The sequence below is a fragment of the Lacerta agilis genome, chromosome 11 (assembly GCF_009819535.1).
Source record: "Lacerta agilis isolate rLacAgi1 chromosome 11, rLacAgi1.pri, whole genome shotgun sequence".
NCBI classification, from domain to species: Eukaryota; Metazoa; Chordata; class Lepidosauria; order Squamata; family Lacertidae; genus Lacerta; species Lacerta agilis.
The window spans coordinates 33,845,874-33,867,625 of record NC_046322.1 but is presented as its reverse complement, the minus strand read 5'-3'; the positions used below and the strand labels follow the sequence as shown (position 1 = coordinate 33,867,625).

At 42.5% G+C, this 21,752-nt stretch overlaps 1 protein-coding gene and 1 long non-coding RNA gene across 2 annotated transcripts in view; both read right to left on the bottom strand.

Annotated features, from left to right (window-relative positions):
- Positions 1-21,752, bottom strand: part of ADGRV1 (adhesion G protein-coupled receptor V1) — a 236,135-nt gene that overhangs the window by 63,480 nt on the left and 150,903 nt on the right. The window contains exon 83 of the mRNA XM_033164758.1: positions 6,448-6,564. Coding sequence (XP_033020649.1) covers positions 6,448-6,564 — 117 coding nt within the window. The remainder of the gene's footprint in view (positions 1-6,447; positions 6,565-21,752) is intronic.
- Positions 8,295-12,596, bottom strand: LOC117054815. Its single transcript, XR_004427549.1, has 3 exons — positions 12,544-12,596; positions 11,873-11,874; positions 8,295-8,449 (listed from the first exon to the last, which is right to left on the bottom strand). It is a non-coding gene; the product is annotated as an uncharacterized LOC117054815 (long non-coding RNA).

The window sequence follows — 21,752 nt, the reverse complement described above, 5'->3', positions numbered from 1 at the left end:
TTCCTGCTGAGTGTCATGTCTATCTCGATAGCTATAGGTCTCTCATCGTTTGGTACTCCAAAATTAAATAGATCAAATACAAACAGCAGGTCTAAATTTAGCAAATCCTTTCCTGTTGCTATGGTGTAACAATAACCAGTCATATGGAGACAAAAAGGTACAGTCAGTTTCCTGGCTGCTGGATGAAAGAACTCAGGCAGAAGTTTCTATTGTGCCCAGGGAGTAAATGAGAAATGATTGGCTCTTTGTGTAAAGCTTAATGAAACAATACTACACTTAAGAGTTCTGCTTTAAAGTGAAGCTTCTTCTAAGACACCTTTCAATCAATTGCCTTTTAAAAAAATCTAAATACCTCAAATTTTAATATCTGTTTCATGTGATTTAACATTTACTTCAAAGTTTGCTGCTTATGTGAACACCAAAACAATTTTTAAATAATAATAATAATGGGCGGGGGTATAAATAATGATAATGATGATAATAATAATAATAATAATAATAATAATAATAATAATAATAATAATAATAATAATAATAATAATAATAATATTAATACCCCCGCCCATCTGGCTGGGTTTCCCCAGCCACTTTGGGCGGCTTCCAACAAAACATTAAAATACAATAATCAGATGGCTGGCGCCATTATGGATGGTCGTGGGCTGCTTCGGCTGCGAAGCACCCAGTTCATCCCGGGGGTTAGGAGCCCTGCAGCCGCATAGCGGGGCTTCGGTTGGGGCGCGGGAAGAGCGTCCCGTGCCCTGGGCTCCCCGGCTGTGCCCGTTGTGCTCCGAACCCTTCCCCCGCGCCCCCTGTAAAGGGGGAGTGGGGGTGAAGGGACCACGGAGCCGGGCTTTAGGGGACATGCCCCAACTGGGATGTTTACATGCGGCGGCAAAGTCCGTGATGAGCGTCTCTGTTCTACCTGTCATTAAGGAGTTGCTAAGAAACCAGAAGCTGTGAGTAATTGACTGACTCTTTGTATTCCGGGAAAGCTCTGGGATTAAGAAGAAAGGCAGCCCGCCTCTCTCCCTTCGGGTGGTGAAAGAAATTAACCCTTTAAGTGACTGCTGCTACAACAATCAATTGAAAGCATTTTGAATTTGAAAGCTGAGTCTGTTGAGATCTCCTTTTGGGGGTTAACTGAGGAAAAAATATCTCCGTTTGAAGTTTTGGTCTTTATACTCCGACATCGGAAGAAATGGCGGCGATTTGGACTTGCGTAGGAAAAAATTGAGACAAAGGAAGGAAAAGACAGGAAACGTAACTTGATACCCACCTCCCCCCGAAGATGTTGGACTTTGCGCTTATGTTGGCACTGAAGGACTGGGAGGATGAGGAAAAGCTTACTGTCTTTCAATTGGAACTGCTTGATCGAAAATTAAGAGCCTTGAGTGGGATTATAAATGGAAAGAATTTGTTTTCCACAGAGGAGGCTTTTCGAAAGTTTTATTCAATGGAAACAGACTTTTGCAAAGAGCTGGAAGATGTGTTGGAAGGATGGTTTGAGATGGCTGAGCAAATCCGAGTGGAACAGGGGCCGATTTCAGGGGGTGGCAGTAGCCCTGGAACGGAAAGATTTTTAATATCCAGACTCCGAGGTGGCAGTTCGGGGTCGAGGGACACAGAATTAAGATTTCTACAAGAAGAAGAAGTATGGTACAAAGGCACGGAGAAACTCAGAATGGAGAGGATGAACATCTTGGAGCTCGATGCAGGGTTTGTTGTGGGTGCAACCTGGATCTGTGGACATTCAGAAGAATATAATAGGAGATCCGGTTCTGGTGAAAGACAGGAGAAGATAATGGACAGAAGGGGAGTGGGTTGAACCAATTAATGTATAATATAGATGGTCTGCCATGGTATCCGAAATCGGAGTGTGAAGTCTGTTAATTACAAGTCTATTTTAAATAAGTAAGGAGATATTGAATTTAAGTGAAAAGCAGCATGATAAATGATAGAAGAAACAAGTTTAGCTGTAAGAATATTTGGTTAAGTTTTAGGTTATAATGCAAGATTAAGACAAAGGTGTTTTTTCTTTTTTAAGTAAAGTTAATCTTTATAGAGAAAAGTTGTTAAGGAAATAGTGTACTGTTTAAAACCGAAGGTGTATAGGCGGGGGAGTCAAACGTCAAGATTTGGAACTAGAAATTTTTTTTTTAGTAAGGTATACAGATAAGAAGAAGAATCCTGACTTATGTGTATTTGTATTTGTTTTGATATTTGTAGGTGTGGGGGTTGGGTTTGTGTTATTTTGTGAAAATGTCAATAAATTCTGTTTAAAAAAAAAAAATACAATAATCAATCAAACATTAAAAGCTTCCCTAAACAGGGCTGCTTTCAGATGTCTCCTAAAAGTTTGGTAGTTGGTTTTCTCTTTGATATCTGGTGGGAGGGTGTTCCACAGGGCGGGTGCCACTACCATGAAGGCCCTCTGCCTGGTTCCCTGTAACTTCGCTTCTCGCAGCGAGGGAACCGCCAGAAGGCCCTCGGCACTGGACCTCAGTGTCTGGGTAGAACGATGGGGGCGGAGACGCTCCTTCAGGTATACTAGACTGAGGCCGTTTAGGGCTTTAATGTCAGCACCAACACTTGAATTGTGCTCGGAAACGTACTGGGAGCCAATACCATGTTTCTCCTAAAATAGGACACCGTCTTATATTTTTTTTCACTCAACAAAACACAGTATGGCTTATTTTCAGGGGATGTCTTATTTTAACCGTGTTGCATCGGTAGGCTGCATAGCCACGCCTCTCCAGGCTGTTTTAATGGGAGGTACCACGTCACTATGGCTTATTTTCGGGGTATGGCTTATTTTTGGGAACGGCTTATATTTCGCAAATGCATAGAAATCCTGCTATGGCTTATTTTATGGCTATGTATTATTTAGGAGAAACAGGGGTAGGTCTTTTAAGACCAGTGTTTTGTGGTTTCGGCGGCTGCTCCCAGTCACCAGTCTAGCTGCCGCATTCTGGATTAGTTGTAGTTTCCGGGCCACTTTCAAAGGTAGCCCCACATAGAGCACATTGCAGTAATCCAAGCAAGAGATAATTAGATCGTGCACCACTCTGGCGAGACAATCCGCAGGCAGGTAGGGTCTCAGCCTGCGTACCAGATGGAGCTGGTAGACAGCTGCCCTGGACACAGAATTAACCTGTGCCTCCATGGACAGCTGTGAGTCCAGAATGACTCCCAGGCTGTGGACCTAGTCCTTTAGGGGCACAGTTACCCCATTCAGGACCAGGGAGTCCTCCACACCTGCCTGCCTCCTGTCCCCCAAGAACAGTACTTCTGTTTTGTCAGGATTCAACCGCCTTCACTGGTTCTGATTTAAAAGAGAGGTAGAGCTGGGTATCATCCGCATACTGATGAACACCCAGCCCAAACCCCCTGATGATCTCTCCCAGCAGCTGCATATAGATGTTGAAAAGCATGGGGGAAAGGACAGAACCCTGAGGCACCCCACAAGTGAGAGCCCAGGGGTCTGAACACTCATCCCCCACCACCACTTTCTGAAAATGGCCCAGGAGGAAGGAGCGGAACCACTGTATAACAGTGCCCCCAGCTCCCAACCCCTCTAGCCGGTCCAAAGTTATGGTTGATGGTGTCAAAAGCCGCTGAGAGATCCAGCAGAACTAGGAAACAGCTCTCACCTTTGTCCCCAGCCCACCAGAGATCATCGACCAGAGCAACCAAGGCAGTTTCAGTCCCATGATGAGGCCTGAATCCCGACTGGAAGAGATCCAAATGGTCCGCTTCTTCCAGGTGTGTCTGGAGTTGTTCAGCAACCACTCGCTCAATCACCTTGCCCAAGAATGGAAGATTTGAGACTGGGCGATAGTTGGCCATATTGGCTGCATCTAAAGATGGTTTTTTAAGAAGTGGTTTAATAACCTCCTCTTTCAGTGGGGCTGGGAAGGCTCCCTCACAGAGGGAAGCATTCACCACCCCGTGAAGCCCATCGCCCAGCCCTTCCTGGCTAGCTTTTATAAACCAGGATGGGCAAGGATCAAGGAGACAGGTGGTTGGTTTCACTCGTCCAAGCAGCCTGTCCACATCCTCGGAGGTAACAGATTGGAATTGATTCCACGCAACTGGACTAGACAGGACTCTAGCACTCCATATTTTTCTGCATCCGCCCACATGGTGTTGTTTTCATTCCATCACTACTCCAGAATAATGGAATCATCAAACCACTTTTTCTGATATCTCTGAAAGGTCCAGAGCGGTTCTGCAACATTTTCATTGTGTGGTAGGTATTTTGTGCAATTTCCTGCTGTTATGTGTGGCGATGAAGGTGGGGGTATGAGCAACTTCCATTTTGCTTTTTTGACAGGAAGCGGTAATTGCAGCCTCTAAAATGATGGATAGCACCCCTGGCTAGGAATGACACGAGTAGTTCCTTTGTATATTCTCTTAATCTTCCATACAGTCAGAGTTCTAGAATACCAGGTTTATATATCCGCCCCCCCCCCAAAAAAAACCACCCTAAACCCTCACAACAGGTGGAATCAGTAACCTAGGTGTATGCTTATAACTCTGACAATTGGTTGGTGAAACAAGGGGATGGAAGGGTTATGACTGCAGACACATAACTTTTTTTCAATCTGGACATATCCTGATGTTGTTTTAGATGGGTAAGGTACAGTCAGTCTACAAAGAACATGCAACTGACTGTTTGGATGGCCCACTGCAATTTTGCTCCAAAATATATCGGAACAAACAGCAGCTAGAGAGCTACAAACAGTACGACTAGAAGGAATCTATAAGGAAGGACTAGAGCTGTTTGGCAGTGGAATTTGCTACCAAGGAGTGTGGTGGAGTCTCCTTCTTTGGAGGTCTTTAAGCAGAGGCTTGACAGCCATCTGTCAGGAATGCTTGATGGTGTTTCCTGCTTGGCAGGGGGTTGGACTGGATGGCCCTTGTGGTCTCTTCCAACTCTATGATTCTATGAATCTCTGTGGCACCCAAGGATAAGTGATTCACATATTAATGGGTTACGCTCAGAATGAACATAAACTTTATCTATTAGGCAATTAATATATTCCTGCGGGAAAACCTGCAGCAAGATGAAGGGGCAAAGAGAAACAGTTGAATACCCACTTAGCCTAGTTACCCAAGAAGAGAGTTTAAAGCAAACTAGGGCAGATACAGAAAGTGCCAAAGAATGCCCAAGGCCATTCAATAAAGCTACAAGGACAGCAACAAGAAAGCTGGATTGAGAGCCAGTGGCAAAGGCACTAAATCGTGTAGCTGTTTATTTAGATTTATTGTTTCAATGGTATATGATGTGAACTAATCAATTTAGTTATTTAAACATAATTATTCTATGGTGATAGTTAATTTCCTCCTTTTGGATTTCTTGCAGTAATTCTATGACTCACTGGAACTGTATAATTATAATGAATGGCAGGCTGTAATGCATTTAGTTCCATTCATTATGGGTGAGTATGCACCAGTTAGCAAGGATTTCACTTTTTCTTTGTGAGCAATGCTGCTGGTCTGAAAAATAAAATCAATCCATGCTACCCACCCAAGATTATGAATGAGTCAAATGATGACATTTCCTTCAAGATGTGGATTTGGAAAGAATGTGCATAGCTACATGGTCCTAGAAATGTGACCTAAAAGGGGACTTTTCTTGGTGGGCCTTAACATTTTCTCCTACCTAGAACAAATCTATAGGCTATGCAGCCCTCATACAGCAAACAAGAGACACATAACCCATGTATTCTCCCTCTTTCCCCTAGTGCCATCCAGCCCTATTTCAGGAAGTATAGCGATGAGCTTGTTATGTTTTAATATTGTTTATTGTGATTTTATTAATGTAGCTTGATGTTGCTTGTAGTACACCTTGGAAAGATTTGTATTATTTAAAAAATGTACCAAAAGTATGATTAGAAAGTAACTTCTCCCAGTGTTCAGAGATTTTGTAGCTATATAGAATCATAGAATCATAGAATTGTAGAGTTGGAAGGGACCCTGAGGATCATCAAGCCCAAACCCTGCAATGCAGGAATACGCAGCTGTCCCATACAGGGATCGAACCTGCAACCTTGGCACTATCAGCACCACGCCCTATATATAATTTTTCAGTGTATTTCATTTAAGTCTACAATGGAAAGTGCCCACAACGCTTTAAACTGTTATGGCTTTTCCCAAGGAATCCTGGGAACTGTAGTTTAACAATCAATTTAACTGTGTTTTTAACAATCAATCTCCCATCCCAGGGAACTCTGACAAGTGTTACCTCTGTTAAGGTAATGGGGGTCTCCTCAGCATCCTCAAGAAACTACAGTTCCAGGATTCCTGGGAGAAGCCACAACTCTTTAGGGCAGTAAAATACTGCTTTAAAGGTATAGTGCAGATTTGGGGTGGAGTGTCTACCAAAGCAACTCACTCCAAGCAACTGCTGGATGAGTGTAAGAGAAAAGTAATATACTTACTAACCTGAATAAGCATCCAGCTGAACTGGCAAAGATAGAGATAGTGAGTGACGGAGCCCAAAGCGGAGCAGCTTTCCTCTGAGAGTTGTTGGCTTGTGTATGCAGAGGCCAAAAATGAAATCTGGAAGGAAAATCATATCATCATTAAAAGGGTAAATAACAATTAAAAAAATGTGTTTAGGGAAGAAAACCAAAAGGATCCACCTCTGTACATGTTAATGTTCTGGGACCATTTTCTTAAATACAAGGACTGAGAAATAAATTTGATGGAAATCTAGCATTACAATCAGGCTAGTTACAATTTTACAAAAACTGTTACAATTTTTATATTATTCATCTTTTTAAAAAAAAGCAATGAAACTAAAAGCAGCTTTCAAAAATGAACATTAAAACAAGGATAAAAACAAGGTTAAAACAATCTTAAATAAGATATTGGTGTGTGTGTGTGTGGTGTGTGTACACACACACACACACAAACTTTCTGCTTATCTTTTAGTAGGGAGGGGTGCAGTTGAATCTCATATATATAGAGAGGTGTGGTGTGTGTGATTCAACTGCACCCTTCCCTACTAAAAGATAAGCAGAAAGTCATGATCCAAGCCTTGGTGAATATGAATGTTCCACCTGCTGCTAAAAACAGATTGGGATGGTGCTAGGCATGCCTCCCCAAGGAGAGAATTTCATAAAGCGGAGAAGGCCCATTCTCAAGAACTAAACACTGAGTACAGTTGCAGAGTACAACAAGGAGTATTTGTCATGACTGGCTGGATGCAGAGGAATGGTGGGAGGAGCCAGCTGGGGAATCCCCAAAGGAGGAAGGCCAGGGCCAGGGAGTGGTGGTGGGACAATGATGAGTGGTCAGGGGGAGAAGAGGGAGCAGACTGGGAGGAGGTGGTGTTGGAAGCTGAAGAGGTAACAGGGTTAGTGAGCAGGAAACGGCTGGCAGACAGCATTCCAGAATCGGAGACAGAAGCAAGTCTGGAGAGGAGGGGGGCCAAGAGGCAGAGATCAGGCAGGCTGTTGAAGAAGCCAGGGAGTCTCCCCATCCTGCTGTGACCAGCTCCCCTCCCCACTGGTCTCCCAGGACCAGAAGAGGTATGAAGAGGGCAAGCAAAGAGAGACAAGATGAAGGAGCTTCAGGTTGATTGCAAACATACATTACAATCATTTCTGCTTCTACATGGATAGGTAACAAGATTTCCACAGATTTTACTGATACAAGTTGCTGCAGCCAAAGTTATCCAGCCATTTCTGTATTCTGTGCTACAAGGGAGGTTTACATTTGAGACTGTTCAATCGGCAATTTTTGCTTTATGGAGCCCCTATGCCATCATCCTGGGCATAGATTCAGAAGGGCGCAACTAGGCCACAGCAGTCCCAAATGTGCTGCAATATTGGGAGGTGGCTCCCCTTTTCTGGCAATGGGTGCAGTATGTGTGTCTCCTTTCTGACACCCACAAAGTTGCTGAGCTTTTAAAAATAAGACTACATCTGGGTTTCCCCTGCCATTCCCCGGCTAAATCTGCCCCCCCCCCACACACCATTTTTAGGACGTGTCTATATGGCAAGCCTAGTTAAACTTAACATAGAGCTCAAAGTGCATCCTGACAACCGTATTTTCTTGTAAGTGACAATACTGTGACACGTAGGCAATGACATCTGCATTGTGAAATGAACACATCACTGAAAATTATTTTGCACTTGAAACATCTCAGCTTGTAAAAAGCAAAATAAAATAAAATAAAATAAAATGAGCATGCTTGATTACTGCTGAATGTAAACACTCCAAGGTTAATGGCACTCCCTTGCAGGAAGTTTGATCCTACTTGGGTATGTTTCAAAAGATGTTCTTTCTTGCAGGAGTTTTCCTGTGGGGTGCTGCAGGGTTCTGTAACCGTCCCCTATGGGTACATGAAAGCGCTTGGGGAGGTCATCAAAGAATTAGGAGTACAGAATCATCAGTGTGCTGATGACACTCAATTACCTCTCCTTCTCCTCAAGTCCCACTCCCACAAGGCAAGAGAAATCTCTGACTTGCTGTTTGGAATAAGTAATGGGCTGGATGAAGGCCAAAAATGCTATCCAAATAAGGCAGAGATTGTTTACCTGTTCATGAGATTTCTGTACTGTCTTTCAACATACAATTTCTAGTGTAGTTTACAGTGTAAAAACCAAAACAACAATATAACAAAAACAATTGAATTTGTCTTCTCCCTGACCTTTGGCTAATTAAAACACTCCATGGCCTTTTAAATTGGGGGTGGTGGTGGTGGTGGTGGTATTGTTCTCGTGGTGGTATTACTATGGTATGTATTATTCTATTTTTATATTGTAAACAGGCCTGTGATCCTCAGATGAAGGGTGGTATATAAACCTAATTAGTTAATTAATTCCAATATTAAAAAATAAATTAAAATAACATAGTAGCAAAATATCTAAGAGAGCCTAGTTTCAAAAAGTATGACACATGCGCGCACACACACACACACACACACATACATAAATATGAACCTACACATCCTTCTCCTTCAGGAAAGATAACAAGAAGAAATAACTAACATGGTATGCTAGAAATATGGGGCCATTTTAGAAAAAGTGAATTCCTCTTCAGCTTGGATTTAAAATCCAAGCTGGATAAGAATTTGGGGTTTTTAATGCTGCTTTTCTTGAGAAAAGCATTCTAAGACCCTGAAACTCATATCCTAAGCATGGATATACAAGTTCTGGTGACATCTGTAATTAAAAGTGCTAGTTTAGATTAGGGCTGGGTGATATATTAATATATTGTTCCAAACCGGTTTGAAGTCCGAATTGTGATATTGATTTCATAATTTTGTGTCTGATAAATGTTTAGGAACCTTTGACTCAAGAGACAAGAATATTTTTGTTTTAGCACTGCTCATCTTTTTGTAGAAGCTGAGGAAAAAACAATAAAGATGGTTAATTCTGGCAATAAATAAATTCATTGCATCCAGGGGTGAGTCAACTGCGTTTCATCCAACTAGATTTAGGAGAATGTCCAACACATGGAATAAACTTTGCAAACTGATTCCTTTCCAGAACTTTTTGCTGAATGCCTTTATACTTTCCAGACATATTGGCTGCATTGTCATATGATTGTCCTCTACATTTACTGAAATCTAATTCAAGTTCACTGAAGTAGTTCAGCATCAGCTCAGCCATACTTTCACCGGTATGACTAGTATGCATGACATACATGAGCAACTGGGCCTAGATACAGGTAGCCATCTCACCCCTTGCCTTTTCCTGTAAGACCAATTGCAGTCGTTAACAGTCGTCAACAGGTTTTCCACACACCTATCAGCCAATCACCCATTCCCACCACCCTTCTGGATAATACCCCTCCCCACTCTCTCACTATATTTAAAGGGTCTGGTGACTTCTGATTCAGTGTATCTGAAGAAGTGTGCATGCACACGAAAGGTCATACCAAGAACAAACTTAGTTGGTCTCTAAGGTGCTACTGGAAGGAATTTTTATATTTTTTATTTTGTTTGGGCCTAGATAGTAAAACTTTCCTTTTGGGGGGGAAAAATTAGCAAGAGACTGAAGCCCTCCAAGATTATGTGGTCCTGGACTGCAGCTTGCTCAGTCCATATGTAAATCTGGCACTGCTGGGGCCTTTTGTGTGCAAAGCAGATGCTCTGCCAGTGATCTGCAGCCCCTTCTTGTAAAACTGCTCAGAGAGCTTTTCTGTGGATAAGTACAAAAATTTTATAAATAAATACAACTGACTCACTCAGACTCCAACACTGGTCAGTTTGACATTTCCAGGCACCTGATAAAATATACAGATCTTTCTTCAAAGTTTTCCTCTCACTGTGATCATTTAGAGTAAAAATAAATTCTTACCAGGAAGGAGAAAATATCAGCATGTGTCTACTGTGAAAAATGTTGGTTTTGGAACATTTCTTCTCAAGATCATATTATTTCCTATTGAGCTTCGTGAATTTGCTTTAAAGAAAATGCCCTGGTAATGCTTCTGTTTCGGTTAACTACAGCTTCAAATATAGCTGCGAGATCATTAGTGTTCTTCACTAACACTAATAATAGAAAATATAATCTTTCAAAACAGCTGGTGTTAATCCTTAGCTATTTCTTGCAGAAAGGCTTAAAACAAACCACCGAGATCATTTGAGAACCCAGATAATGCTCCCTTTTGTTAAAGTACGACGCAACGCTAGATCTATTCAACTTAAGCACACAAAACAACCAAAAGCAGCGGGAAAAACCAAAAGGCATTTTAAAAAAAATGTATTTATTTAGTTGGTTTTATATAAGAACATGGCTAGGAACTGATGTGAGATGTTGTGCGTGGTGTTCTGCTCACACCTGGTTCCTCCGTCCCAGAAAAGACCCCTTCCAATGTCAAGTGGTTCTTCAGATTGACATGCCTTGAAATATGCAATTTTGTCCTTCACACAGTGTGCAGGCAGAAGTGCTTCCTGCTTATGCATGTGTATGAATGTGTGTATTACTTATTTCGGTGACGAACAAGGTGAAGTGCTGAGGCTCACTGGTACAGCAAATTCTTTATATGCAAAAGGTGCCCGGTTCAATTCCTGGCATCTTCAGGCACGGCTGGGAGAACCCCCAGCTAAAACCCTAGAAAGTCGCTGCCAGTCAATTCAAATACTCAGCTAGATGCACCAGTGGTCTCAGTATAAGGCAGCTTCCTATATTCCTAACAAAAGAAATATATTTCCTATTTTTTAAATAGCAAAACATTCTGGCTTCTTGTTATAAGAATTTAGTATTCACATTTTGGATATAGTGTTTTTCGTGATTAAATGTGTCCTTCCAGGATTCACTGCACACCTGCCTAAAGAGCATGCACACACAAAAGCACATAGATGCTCTGGGCTCTCTAACTCATGCTACATATATCTATGTCTCATGGTATGCATCCAGTAAACTTCTGGCCCTTGGTGTTTCAAGAAATGAACCATCAATCTAGGGAGGACTGAGGAGAGAGCCAAACTCTCATGCCTTCAGTGTTCTCTGTTCCGAGGAGCTACATGACACATTTTCAAGCAGTGAGCATCATGGGAAATTGGCAAGGGGAGGAAAGATATAAATTTGAAGGTTTGGGGAGGTGACTTGAAGATTTGGAAGGTTTGGGATGGTTAACATTTTCCTGGATGAGCCTTTAGAGTGAGTTTATATTATATTTTGTTACACTAAAAGAAATATGAGAAGTGTTCTATGGTGGAACTTTTCACAATAACTTTTGTTTAAGAAGCCAACACTTTAAAATACATTCTATTCTACTTTCGAGGATACTGTTGGATTGGATGAAATTCTTGACGTGATATAACAAAAGTGTACATAGAAATAGACACACATAGGAATGTGTAGCTGAATGGATATTAACAGGAAATCCAAGCCAGTTTCCTATTATAAATAACCACTTTCAGCCAAGGAAGGCACAGTGTAGACATGGAAAATAAGTAAAGAACAATAATACTTGTAAGAAATGAATGAATTAAATAATAACAGACATTACTTCATTTTCTGAGGTAAAAGCAGGGTCCAAGTTTCAATTTACATTTTTTTTTACACTAGCAGTTATAGTTGTACAGGCTGGTGAGATAAATTGGGAATTGTTTTGCAGCAATGGCCATAATCCTAAAGTCCTAAATAAATGGGATTCTTTCAAAGGAAGTGATCTGTAGGTCTCTGCATTGGCTTCACATGCTCATAGAGCACTGGTTTACACATATGTACCTGAAATGAAATCCTGATGAAATAAAGGAATCTAAATATATTAAGCACTAAAGAATTAGCATGTGAACCTGTACTCATCACCTCACAGTAATGAGCAACAAATACTTGCATGTTATTCAGAGATATTGATTTGCTGCAGATTGGCAATAACCCAAAATTTGGTACAATACTAAGTAAGTGCTTAGGTTTGGACAGGATGACTGCTATATGAAAATAGGGATGTCCTTGTAATGCCTCTTTCTTTTGCCAATATTCCACTTCACAAGCTCCAGCCTATACACCCCCATGACATGACACGATGGTGTGCTGCATTTCTACACCCTGTCAGAGTCATTGAATCATACAATTTTACAGGTTTGGGAGGAACCCCAGAGGTCATCTAATCCAACCAGCTGCTCAGTGCAGCCTCAATGCAGGCTGCATTTAAAAAGGTAAAAGTAAAGGACCCCTGGATGGTAAAGTCCAGTCAAAGGTGACTATGGGGTTAAAGTGCTCATCTCACTTCCAGGCCGAGGGAGCCAGTGTTTGTCCACAGACAGCTTTCCAGGTCATGTGGCCAGCATGAATAAACTGCTTCTGGTGCAATGGAACACCGTGACAGAAACCAGAGCGCACAGAAACACCGTTTACCTTCCCGCTGCCGCGATACCTATTTATCTACTTGCACTGGCAAGCTTTGGAACTGCTAGGTTGGCAGGAACTGAGACAAAGCAACAGGAGCTCACCCTGTCGCGAGGGTTTGAACCGCCGACCTTCTGATCGGCAAGCCGAAGAGGCTCAGTGGTTTAGACCACGGTGCCACCTGTGCAATTACAGCACCCTTGGCAGATGACCATCCAGATTCTGCTTAAATACCTCCAGCAAATGAGTGTTCACCTCCCACTGAGGAAATCCTTTCCAGTGTCAAGCAGCTCTTACCATAAGGAAGTTTTCCCTGATGTTTAGCTCAAATCTGCTTCCCTACAGTTTCCACCCATAGGTTCTTCCCTTGCCCTCTGAATCAACCTCTACAGATTTAAAAGCTAAAAGGGTTTTTTATTCTATGGGTTTCAGATACGCTAGAATATAAATGACCGTAACAATATATTACACAGTTTGAAATATAGCTCACTCTGGAATGGGTTGAAATGTCAGGCTGCACACTGCAGCGTGCTTTGATATCTTCATACATGCATTTACTTACGGGTGCACTAAACTAAGACCCACCTACCCAGATACTGAACCTCCAGATACTTGAGGGGACGAAGCTAAAACTTACAGAACACCAAATGCTAGCTACTCACACCAGGACAATTTAAAAAAGGCATCCCAGAAAAAGAGAAAGAAAGAAAGAAAGAAAGAAAGAAAGAAAGAAAGAAAGAAAGAAAGAAAGAAAAGACGAAACAGGAACAGTGATTTTTTTCTTTCAGAGATAGGCACCAGAAAACAGGGAGATTTGCTTCTGTGCCAACATAACTTCACAAGCCAGGACTTAAGTTCATGTAGCTGCGCAAAAAATGCAATTGATGATCACTTCCACCATTTGGTTTTTATTTGTGAAAAATCATAATCTGATTCAGTTAAACTATTATACAGTCCTTTTCCCTGACAATGTCTCCTATGTGCTCGGGAATATGTAGTGCCTGCATAGCTAAAAAAAAATTAGATAATGAAGCAATGACTTATATAACTGTTGACATTTTCAAGCTACTTGAAAGAGCAGTTGTTTACACAGTGCACTGGAAGGGTGTGTCCCACCCTGTTCTTTGGCAATGAATATGTTTTTATATTTAGGTGTGAAGAGGGTTAAGGGCATTGTCGTACTTATCCATACATTCCAGACACTCTTCTATAAACAGCAATTAAGATGAATAACCTGATGCAAACCCAAGACTCAAAATCTGCTGTTCTCTGTTAAAAAATGCTGACAAATATTAGCTAGCTAGTTTGTCAAGTGCTCCTATGCTATGTGAGCTTTTTTTTTTACATTAAAGTGCTTGGTTCAAAGTTGGCAGTTTCACCAAAGACTTCTGAAGCCCACTGCATCTAACACTGTTTTCCCATGATTTGCTGCAGGCCTGTACATGTAGCCCAACACAGCCCACCAGACACATACAATGGCCCACCAAGAACTCAGCCTGTTTGTTTTCTGCCCAATGCTACAAAACAGGGGGATGACCTGGCATCCCTCTGCTGAAGCTAAGGTATCATGCAATAACATGACTAGGAAATAGGGTTGGTGATTAACAACTAAGCCTTAGACATGTCCGCTCAGAAGTATATCCCACCAAGTTCAACGGGACTGACTCCTATGTATGTGGGGTTAGAGTTGCAGAAAAAAGCTGTGGCCGTAAATACATTTACTAGAGTCATAGCTGTCAACTTTTCCCTTTTCTTGCGAGGACTCCTATTTGGAATAAGACAATTTCCCTTAAAAAAAGCTATGACTAGAGTGTATGTCCCACAGAAGTCAGAAGGATTTACTTCTAAATAAATATGTTTCAGGTTGTGCTGTAAGTCAATGTCCCTGCAGCAGCCTTTCTTGTTACCCACAGAATCTCTCTCCCTGCCACTGAAATTAGGCTTCAAAGAAGCATTTGTTTGTTGCCAATACACTAGGCTGCACTATGTGCTTGGTTTGCCAGCTGCGTGTGACAGTTTCTCCGGTCTGTGAATGTGTGCAGAGGTCTCCAAAGGCTGCTAACCCGTGCCCAAAGTTCTGTTGGGCTCAGACAATTTATGGCTTTCATAGCTTTGTCCTGTGAATTGAGCTTGGAAAACAAAAAGCAGCTGGCCCAGCTGTTGGGAGCAACTTTCTAGTACCATTGTACCTGTGTTAGTACCTTTCTACCCAATGGGGTGAAGGGAGCGGGTGGCGCTGTGGTCTAAAACCACTGAGCCTCTTGGATTTGCCGATCTGAAGGTCGGCAGTTCAAATCCATGCAATGAGGTGAGCTCCCATTGCTCTGTCCCAGTTCCTGCCAATCTAGCAGTTTGGAAGCATACCAGTGTGAGTAGATAAATAGGTACTTTACCTTTTTTGTTTTGTTTTGTTTTTGTTACCTTTACCCCATGAATAGGATGTCTCATTTAGCCATGTGTCCAAAGCATTTCTAATGACAGATGAATAGCAGTGCACACTGCAGTAACTGATGTTTTCCGTTATAAAATCATAGGTGCTGGTTCCTGAGCTCTAGGGAAGGATTAGGTTCCACAGCACTGCTGGGGCCTCTGTATGGGCCTGCTATGTAGTATACCTATAGGAGTGACGGAGAACCCGTGGCCCTCCAGATGTTGTAGGACCCTAACTCCCATCAGCTGCAGCTAGCATGGCGAATGATCAGGGGAGATGCAGGTTGTGCAACAAAAGGGGGTGGCCACTGGTTCCCCATCTCAGAATGAGTCACAGGACTGTTATCCTATTTTGATTCACTATTTATTTCGTTTCACAATTTGCATGCCGCTCAATCACTGTAATCTCTAAGCAGTATTGAACAGAATAGTCGATATAACATAAACTACAGCACCATGCTGTATTGGAGCTTAAGAGATTCAGATACCTCATCAACCAAGAGCATGCCTATATTCAAGGAGCTATAGTGAAGAATAACCATACTTCACAGATGGTACTAAAAGACACCAAAAGTGTCACACTGAAAACCTGTGCAGAATACAGGAAAGCTTATATATTGCAATGGAATCATTCGCATTGCTATATAAAACCTGAGAACATCACAGTGCTATAAATATAAAAGCTGTAAAAACAAAACAAAACAAACAAACAAATAAACAAACTAGCTTTCACCTTAAGGACTTTGTGCCCCAAATAATTTCTCTTACTATCTCCTGCTTTCTCCTCTTGTTCTTTAAAGAGATTGTAGAAGGGGCACTTATACTCTGGTTTCTCTTTAGATCATAAAAGGCACACTTGACAATCCTAGGCAGAGCTTGCCTCAATGAAGAGTCAAAAGCTACACACCTTTACCACAATTCACATTTTACTCTTTGTCTTTTTCATTTTTTCCTAGCCTATCTTTTAGACTGATCCTCAACACCTGTGCTTAGAAATGTTCCAATGAGGACAACAGGACTTGTAAGTATATTATGACTGAGGTCATTCTTTAGTTAAAAGACTAGATGCTTTAACACATGAATCCAAATACTGCAGGAAAAATGTTTGGGGGAGGAAGTGGCAAAGCAACTGCTAACCCTAATGTCACAGATGGGCGAGGCAGGAATAAAAATGTCTGGCTTCCACTGACTGAGCTGCTCAGCTCCCAGATAAAGGCAGGACAGGCAGAAAACAGTAGAAAAGGAGGAGGAGAGGACACATGAACCTAGGAAGGTAGGAACCAGGGAGGCTGACAAGACAGTGTGCCAAGGAAACCAGGCAACAGGAGGCTTAGGAAATGTGATGGAAGGGGTGGTCAAATAGCAGTGACAGGAAGTGAAGAAATGTGAAAGAATCTGATGGGAAAGAGAATGGGTAGAAAAAAGTTGCACATGGTCAAGAATCGAGGGGCAACAAGCATGTGGTTGGAGGATGGATGGTGGCTAACAGATTGAGGTTGAATCCTGGCAAGACAGAAGTACTTTTTTGGGGGACAGGAGGCGGGCAAGTGTAGAGGACTCCCTGGTCCTGAATGGGGTAACTGTGCCCCTGAAGGACCAGGGGCACAGCCTGGGAGTCATTTTGGACTCACAGCTGTCCATGGAGGTGCAGGTCAATTCTGTGTCCAGGGCAGCTGTTTACCAGCTCCATCTGGTACACAGGCTGGTATGCTGAGACCCTATCTGCCCGCAGACTGTCTCGCCAGAGTGGTGCATGCTCTAGTTATCTCTTGCTTAGAGTACTGCAATGTGCTCTATGTGGGGCTACCTTTGAAGGTGACCCAGAAACTACAACTAATCCAGAATGTGGCAGCTAAACTGGTGACTGGGAGCGGCCACCGGACCACATAACACCAGTCTTGAAAGACCTACATTGGCTCCCAGTATGTTTCTGAGCACAATTCAAAGTGTTGGTGCTGACCTTTAAAGCCCTAAATGGCCTCGGTCCAGTATACCTGAAGGAGCGTCTCCACCCCCATCGTTCTGCCCGGACACTGAGGTCCAGCACCAAGGGCCTTCTGGCGGTTCCCTCACTGCGAGAAGCCAAGTTACGGGAACCAGGCAGAGGGCCTTCTCAGTAGTGGCACCCGCTCTGTGGAATGCCCTCCCACCAGATGTCAAAGAGAAAAAGAACTACCAGACTTTTAGAAGACATCTGAAGGTAGCCCTGTTTAGCAGACTATTGTATTTTAATATTTTGTTGGAAGCCGCCCAGAATGGCTGGGGAAACACAGCCAGATGAGTAGGGTATAAATTATTATTATTATTATTATTATTATTATTATTATTATTATTATTATTAATATTATTATTATTATGCAAACTGATTGGAAAAAACCCCGACTGACTGCAGGACTCTAATCTTATACTTAATACTATGAACTACCAGGTACCTTGCTACAGTACCAGAGAAAAGGTCTCATTTACACATGATTTGTGTCAGAGCAGTGCATCACCATTCATTCAGCTAAAGTGTGAACAGAAACAGTTCAGGGCTAACAGGCAATTAATCTGTAGGTCCTGAATAATACTGACAAGGACAATGCAAAAGGAGAGCATGGCAAGGGGGTAGTGTGGATGTAGAGCACAATAATTTGTTTCCGAATGGTGCAAGCAACTACAAAATAATTGCAGGAAATCAGGGCTATTTCTACTGTTAATGCTTGCATTTAGCTCAGGGGCACTCTCTGTGACCCTTTGAAAAAGTGGATTATGCTTGTGTATTGTTAATACACAACCTCATGAGAAGAGAAGACTCCCTAGAAAAGACCCTGATGTTGGGAAAGATGGAGGGCACAAGGAGAAGGGGACGACAGAGGATGAGATGGTTGGACAGTGTTCTCGAAGCTACTAACATGAGTTTGGCCAAACTGCGAGAGGCAGTGAAGGATAGGCGTGCCTGGCGTGCTCTGGTCCATGGGGTCACGAAGAGTCGGACATGACTGAACGACTGAACAACAACATTGTTAACAAAGATTCTGCAACCTGCTATCAGTGGCAAAAATCCAGCTAAGCCTTTTCACACTGTCTTGGTTCAGAAGCAGTGTGTGTGTGTGTGTGTGTGTGTGTGTGGCCATTCTGCAATTACTGGAAACAAACACAATATCCCATGTACAGGTAGGTAGCCTTGTTGGTCTGCCATAGTCAAAAAAATAAATAAAAATCCTTCCAGTAGCACCTTAGAGACCAACTAAGTTTGTTCTTGGTATGAGCTTTCGTGTGCATGCACACTTCTTCAGATGCTTTCATGTGCATGCACACTTCTTCAGATTCTTTAAATCCCATGTTTAAAGTCAGTACAAGAAATGCAAATTCAGTATCACAACCCAGGATATCCTCCCAGCATGCTGAAATGAGCTCATCTAACATCAAGAAGTTTCTTTAAAGCAGGCATGTCCAACAGGTAGATTGTGATCTACTGGTAGATCACTGGATATATGTGGTAGATCACTGGTAGATCACTGGCTCCCCCCAAAGAAGCTCAGCAACTTCGGCTCCCCTAAAAAAAGCTCTATATCTTTGCCCTGAAGCCCCCCAAACAGGGATTTCCTTCCTAAAAAAGCTCAACTTTGACCCGAACCCTCCCAAAACATGGATGGCTTTCCTTCCTAAAAAAAGCTCAACATCTCAATCTGAACCCCCCCCCAAAAGGGGGTAGATCACTGCCAGTTTTTAACTCTGTGAGTAGACCGGAGTCTCTTGGAAGTTGGCCACCCCTGCTTTAAAGCTAAGTCTTCCTGCAATTGATTTAATGTACCTATCAGTGGTCTGAAACAGGAAATACTAAATACTGAAACTTTTACTTTCTACCACATGCATAAAAAGGTAAAGGGACCCCTGACCGTTAGTTCCAGTCGCGGATGACTCTGGGGTTGCGGCACTCATCTCGCTTTACTGGCCGAGGGAGGCGGCGTAGAGCTTCTGGGTCATGTGGCCAGCACGACTAAGCCGCTTCTGGCAAACCAGGGCAGCGCACGGAAATGGCGTTTACCTTCCTGCCAGAGCGGTACCTATTTATCTACTTGCACGGCGTGCTTTCAAACTGCTAGGTTGGCATGAGCAGGGGCCGAGCAACGGGAGCTCACCCTGTCATGGGGATTCGAACTGCTGACCTTACGATCAGCAAGCCCTAGGCTCTGTGGTTTAACTCACAGCGCTCCCAATATACAGTAAGAAGTGTGCATGCACACAAAAGCTCATACCAAGAACAAACTTACCGTAGTTGGTCTCTAAGGTGCTACTGAATTTTTTTTGTTTTTTGTTTTGTTTTGACTATGGCAGACCAGCACAGCTACCTACCTGTAATTAAACCCAACTATTCTGCATTAACTGCTGGGATAAGCTTCCTGGTAATATCCTCTTATGACATTACAAGAACCATGCTGCCTAGGGGAAGCTGTGTATGGGAAATCTGAGAGCCCTCAAAGTTAAATGGGCAGCTTCCCAACTGGCTATGGGTCTGCCCATGCATGTGCCTATATGGGAAGACTGGCAGCCAGTCAGGGAAGCTTCCTGTGGAATGTCTGAGAGCTGGTGCATGAAAGAGGAATTAGAAGGGGAAACCTGTGAGCTCACAGCTCACCATGGCTCACTTCTGTTATGCACAACTATGGTTTCTCATGATGTATGAAGCAGCAAAGGCCTGTGTGATGCCTCCAGATCCTGCTTGTGCCATCCCATGCCTGTTTCTTACAAAGCCTTCTACATTAGCATCGACTCTTCCCTATTTCCTAAGATTTTGTGATAGAGTAGCTCGCCTGACATTAGGGATGGGGGAGAAATTGGATTCAATTCACATTCAAATGTGAATCTAACTGATCTGCACTTTCTTAAAACAATATGCAACCCCCCCAATGAAGCTATCCTTAGAAATCTGCACTTCTCTGTATATTGCAATGCCAAATAATGTGTGCAAAAATGCACTCAAAGGTAATGTGTGCATAAAATGTGTGTGTGAGCAAAACTAACATGCAAATGTGTGTTAAATTAGGGGAAATCGCATTGCAAAAAAATGTGCATAATTCACACAAAAAGCCTGATTAAATAAAAAGGCCATTGAAAAAATTAAAGTTGCAAACTAATGTGGAAATGTGAAGAACTTAACCGAAGAAAAGAAAAATGAAACATGAAAAAGCAAAATAGTCAGATTCCCGCCACCCCACCTAAGGCACCTAGTGAGTTCACGGCAGAGACGAGGTATGAAGTGGGGGTTTCCTGATGCTATTCCATGCCCTGACCCCAATTTTCAGATTGTTGGCTGGAATGGGAACTGCAGTAGGCAAGCAACCACCCCATAGGGTTGCCATATATAAAAAAGTAAAATTCCTGAGCAGTTTTAAGGAAGACCCCAACCTTTTTTAAAGAAACCCATCAAAACTGTTGAGCATTTTGGGGGAACAAACCCAAATTGTTAAACTTTGTGGGGGACACCTTCTCCACCCCCAAATAGTGATTTTAAGCTTTTTGAGGTGTTTCCACCGCTATTTCCATCACATTGCCATATATCTGGGTTTCCCCTGACATTTTTTCCGATTCGGCAAAATTCCCCCCTAATGCCATTTTGACACCCCAAAACCAGGGCATGCCAGGAATTTCCCTGCATAAACGCACAGACCCTCCTATGTTGCCTTTCTGGTCCATGAATACGTTGTTAAAGGTTTATGTATCACACAATACGAAGCCTCAGCTGGCCAGCAAAATGGATACACATGCCATCCAATTCATCAGATGTGATGGTATCCAGGCAATATGCACGCTTTCCCCCCATGTGGAAGCAATGTGTGTACCAAGTAGATAATGTGGCTTATGTGAAGCAGCTGTGTCTCCCAGATCCCTGGCTCACAGTGAGCAACGAATACAGTTCAACATGGCATAAATGAGTGCACACTGTTCTGTGTTCCCCCATTTTTGAACTCTGAATTTGGCCTGAGGCAAAGAAACTGGCAAGAGAAGACCCTAGCTCTTACAATAGAGGAGCATGATCAAAAAGAAACTAGAGGTACCGTACTCTGCTAGAGGCCATATTGGATGTTGATGACCTTGCTAAAGAGTGTCAGTAGATAAGGAAAATTAAGCTATCAAACAAAGGTGCAAAATATTTAGCATATTAGCTTCATGCTAAAATTAAGAAATTGTTTATTACCTGGTACTTGGGGAAGGGAGGACAAGAAGACTGAATTTCTCTGCCACTGACAAAAAAAGCATGTTACAACAATTACAAATTAGCCTACTTCCAACTCTGCAAAAGGCAGAAGAGGGCTTGATAACAACTGTGCACTGAAAGCTGCATGTAATTAAATTCTCAGGCTGATTTTTAGAGGTGGTAATCTTGTGAACAGTAGTCGCAAAGTGTTCAGTAGTGCATACTGTTTATCAGCTGCACATGGTAAAAGTGACAGTGGCAACTATCAGATCACTTCTTAAACTGATAGGGAATGAAGAATGGCACCATAACATGAGCGCGTCAGACCC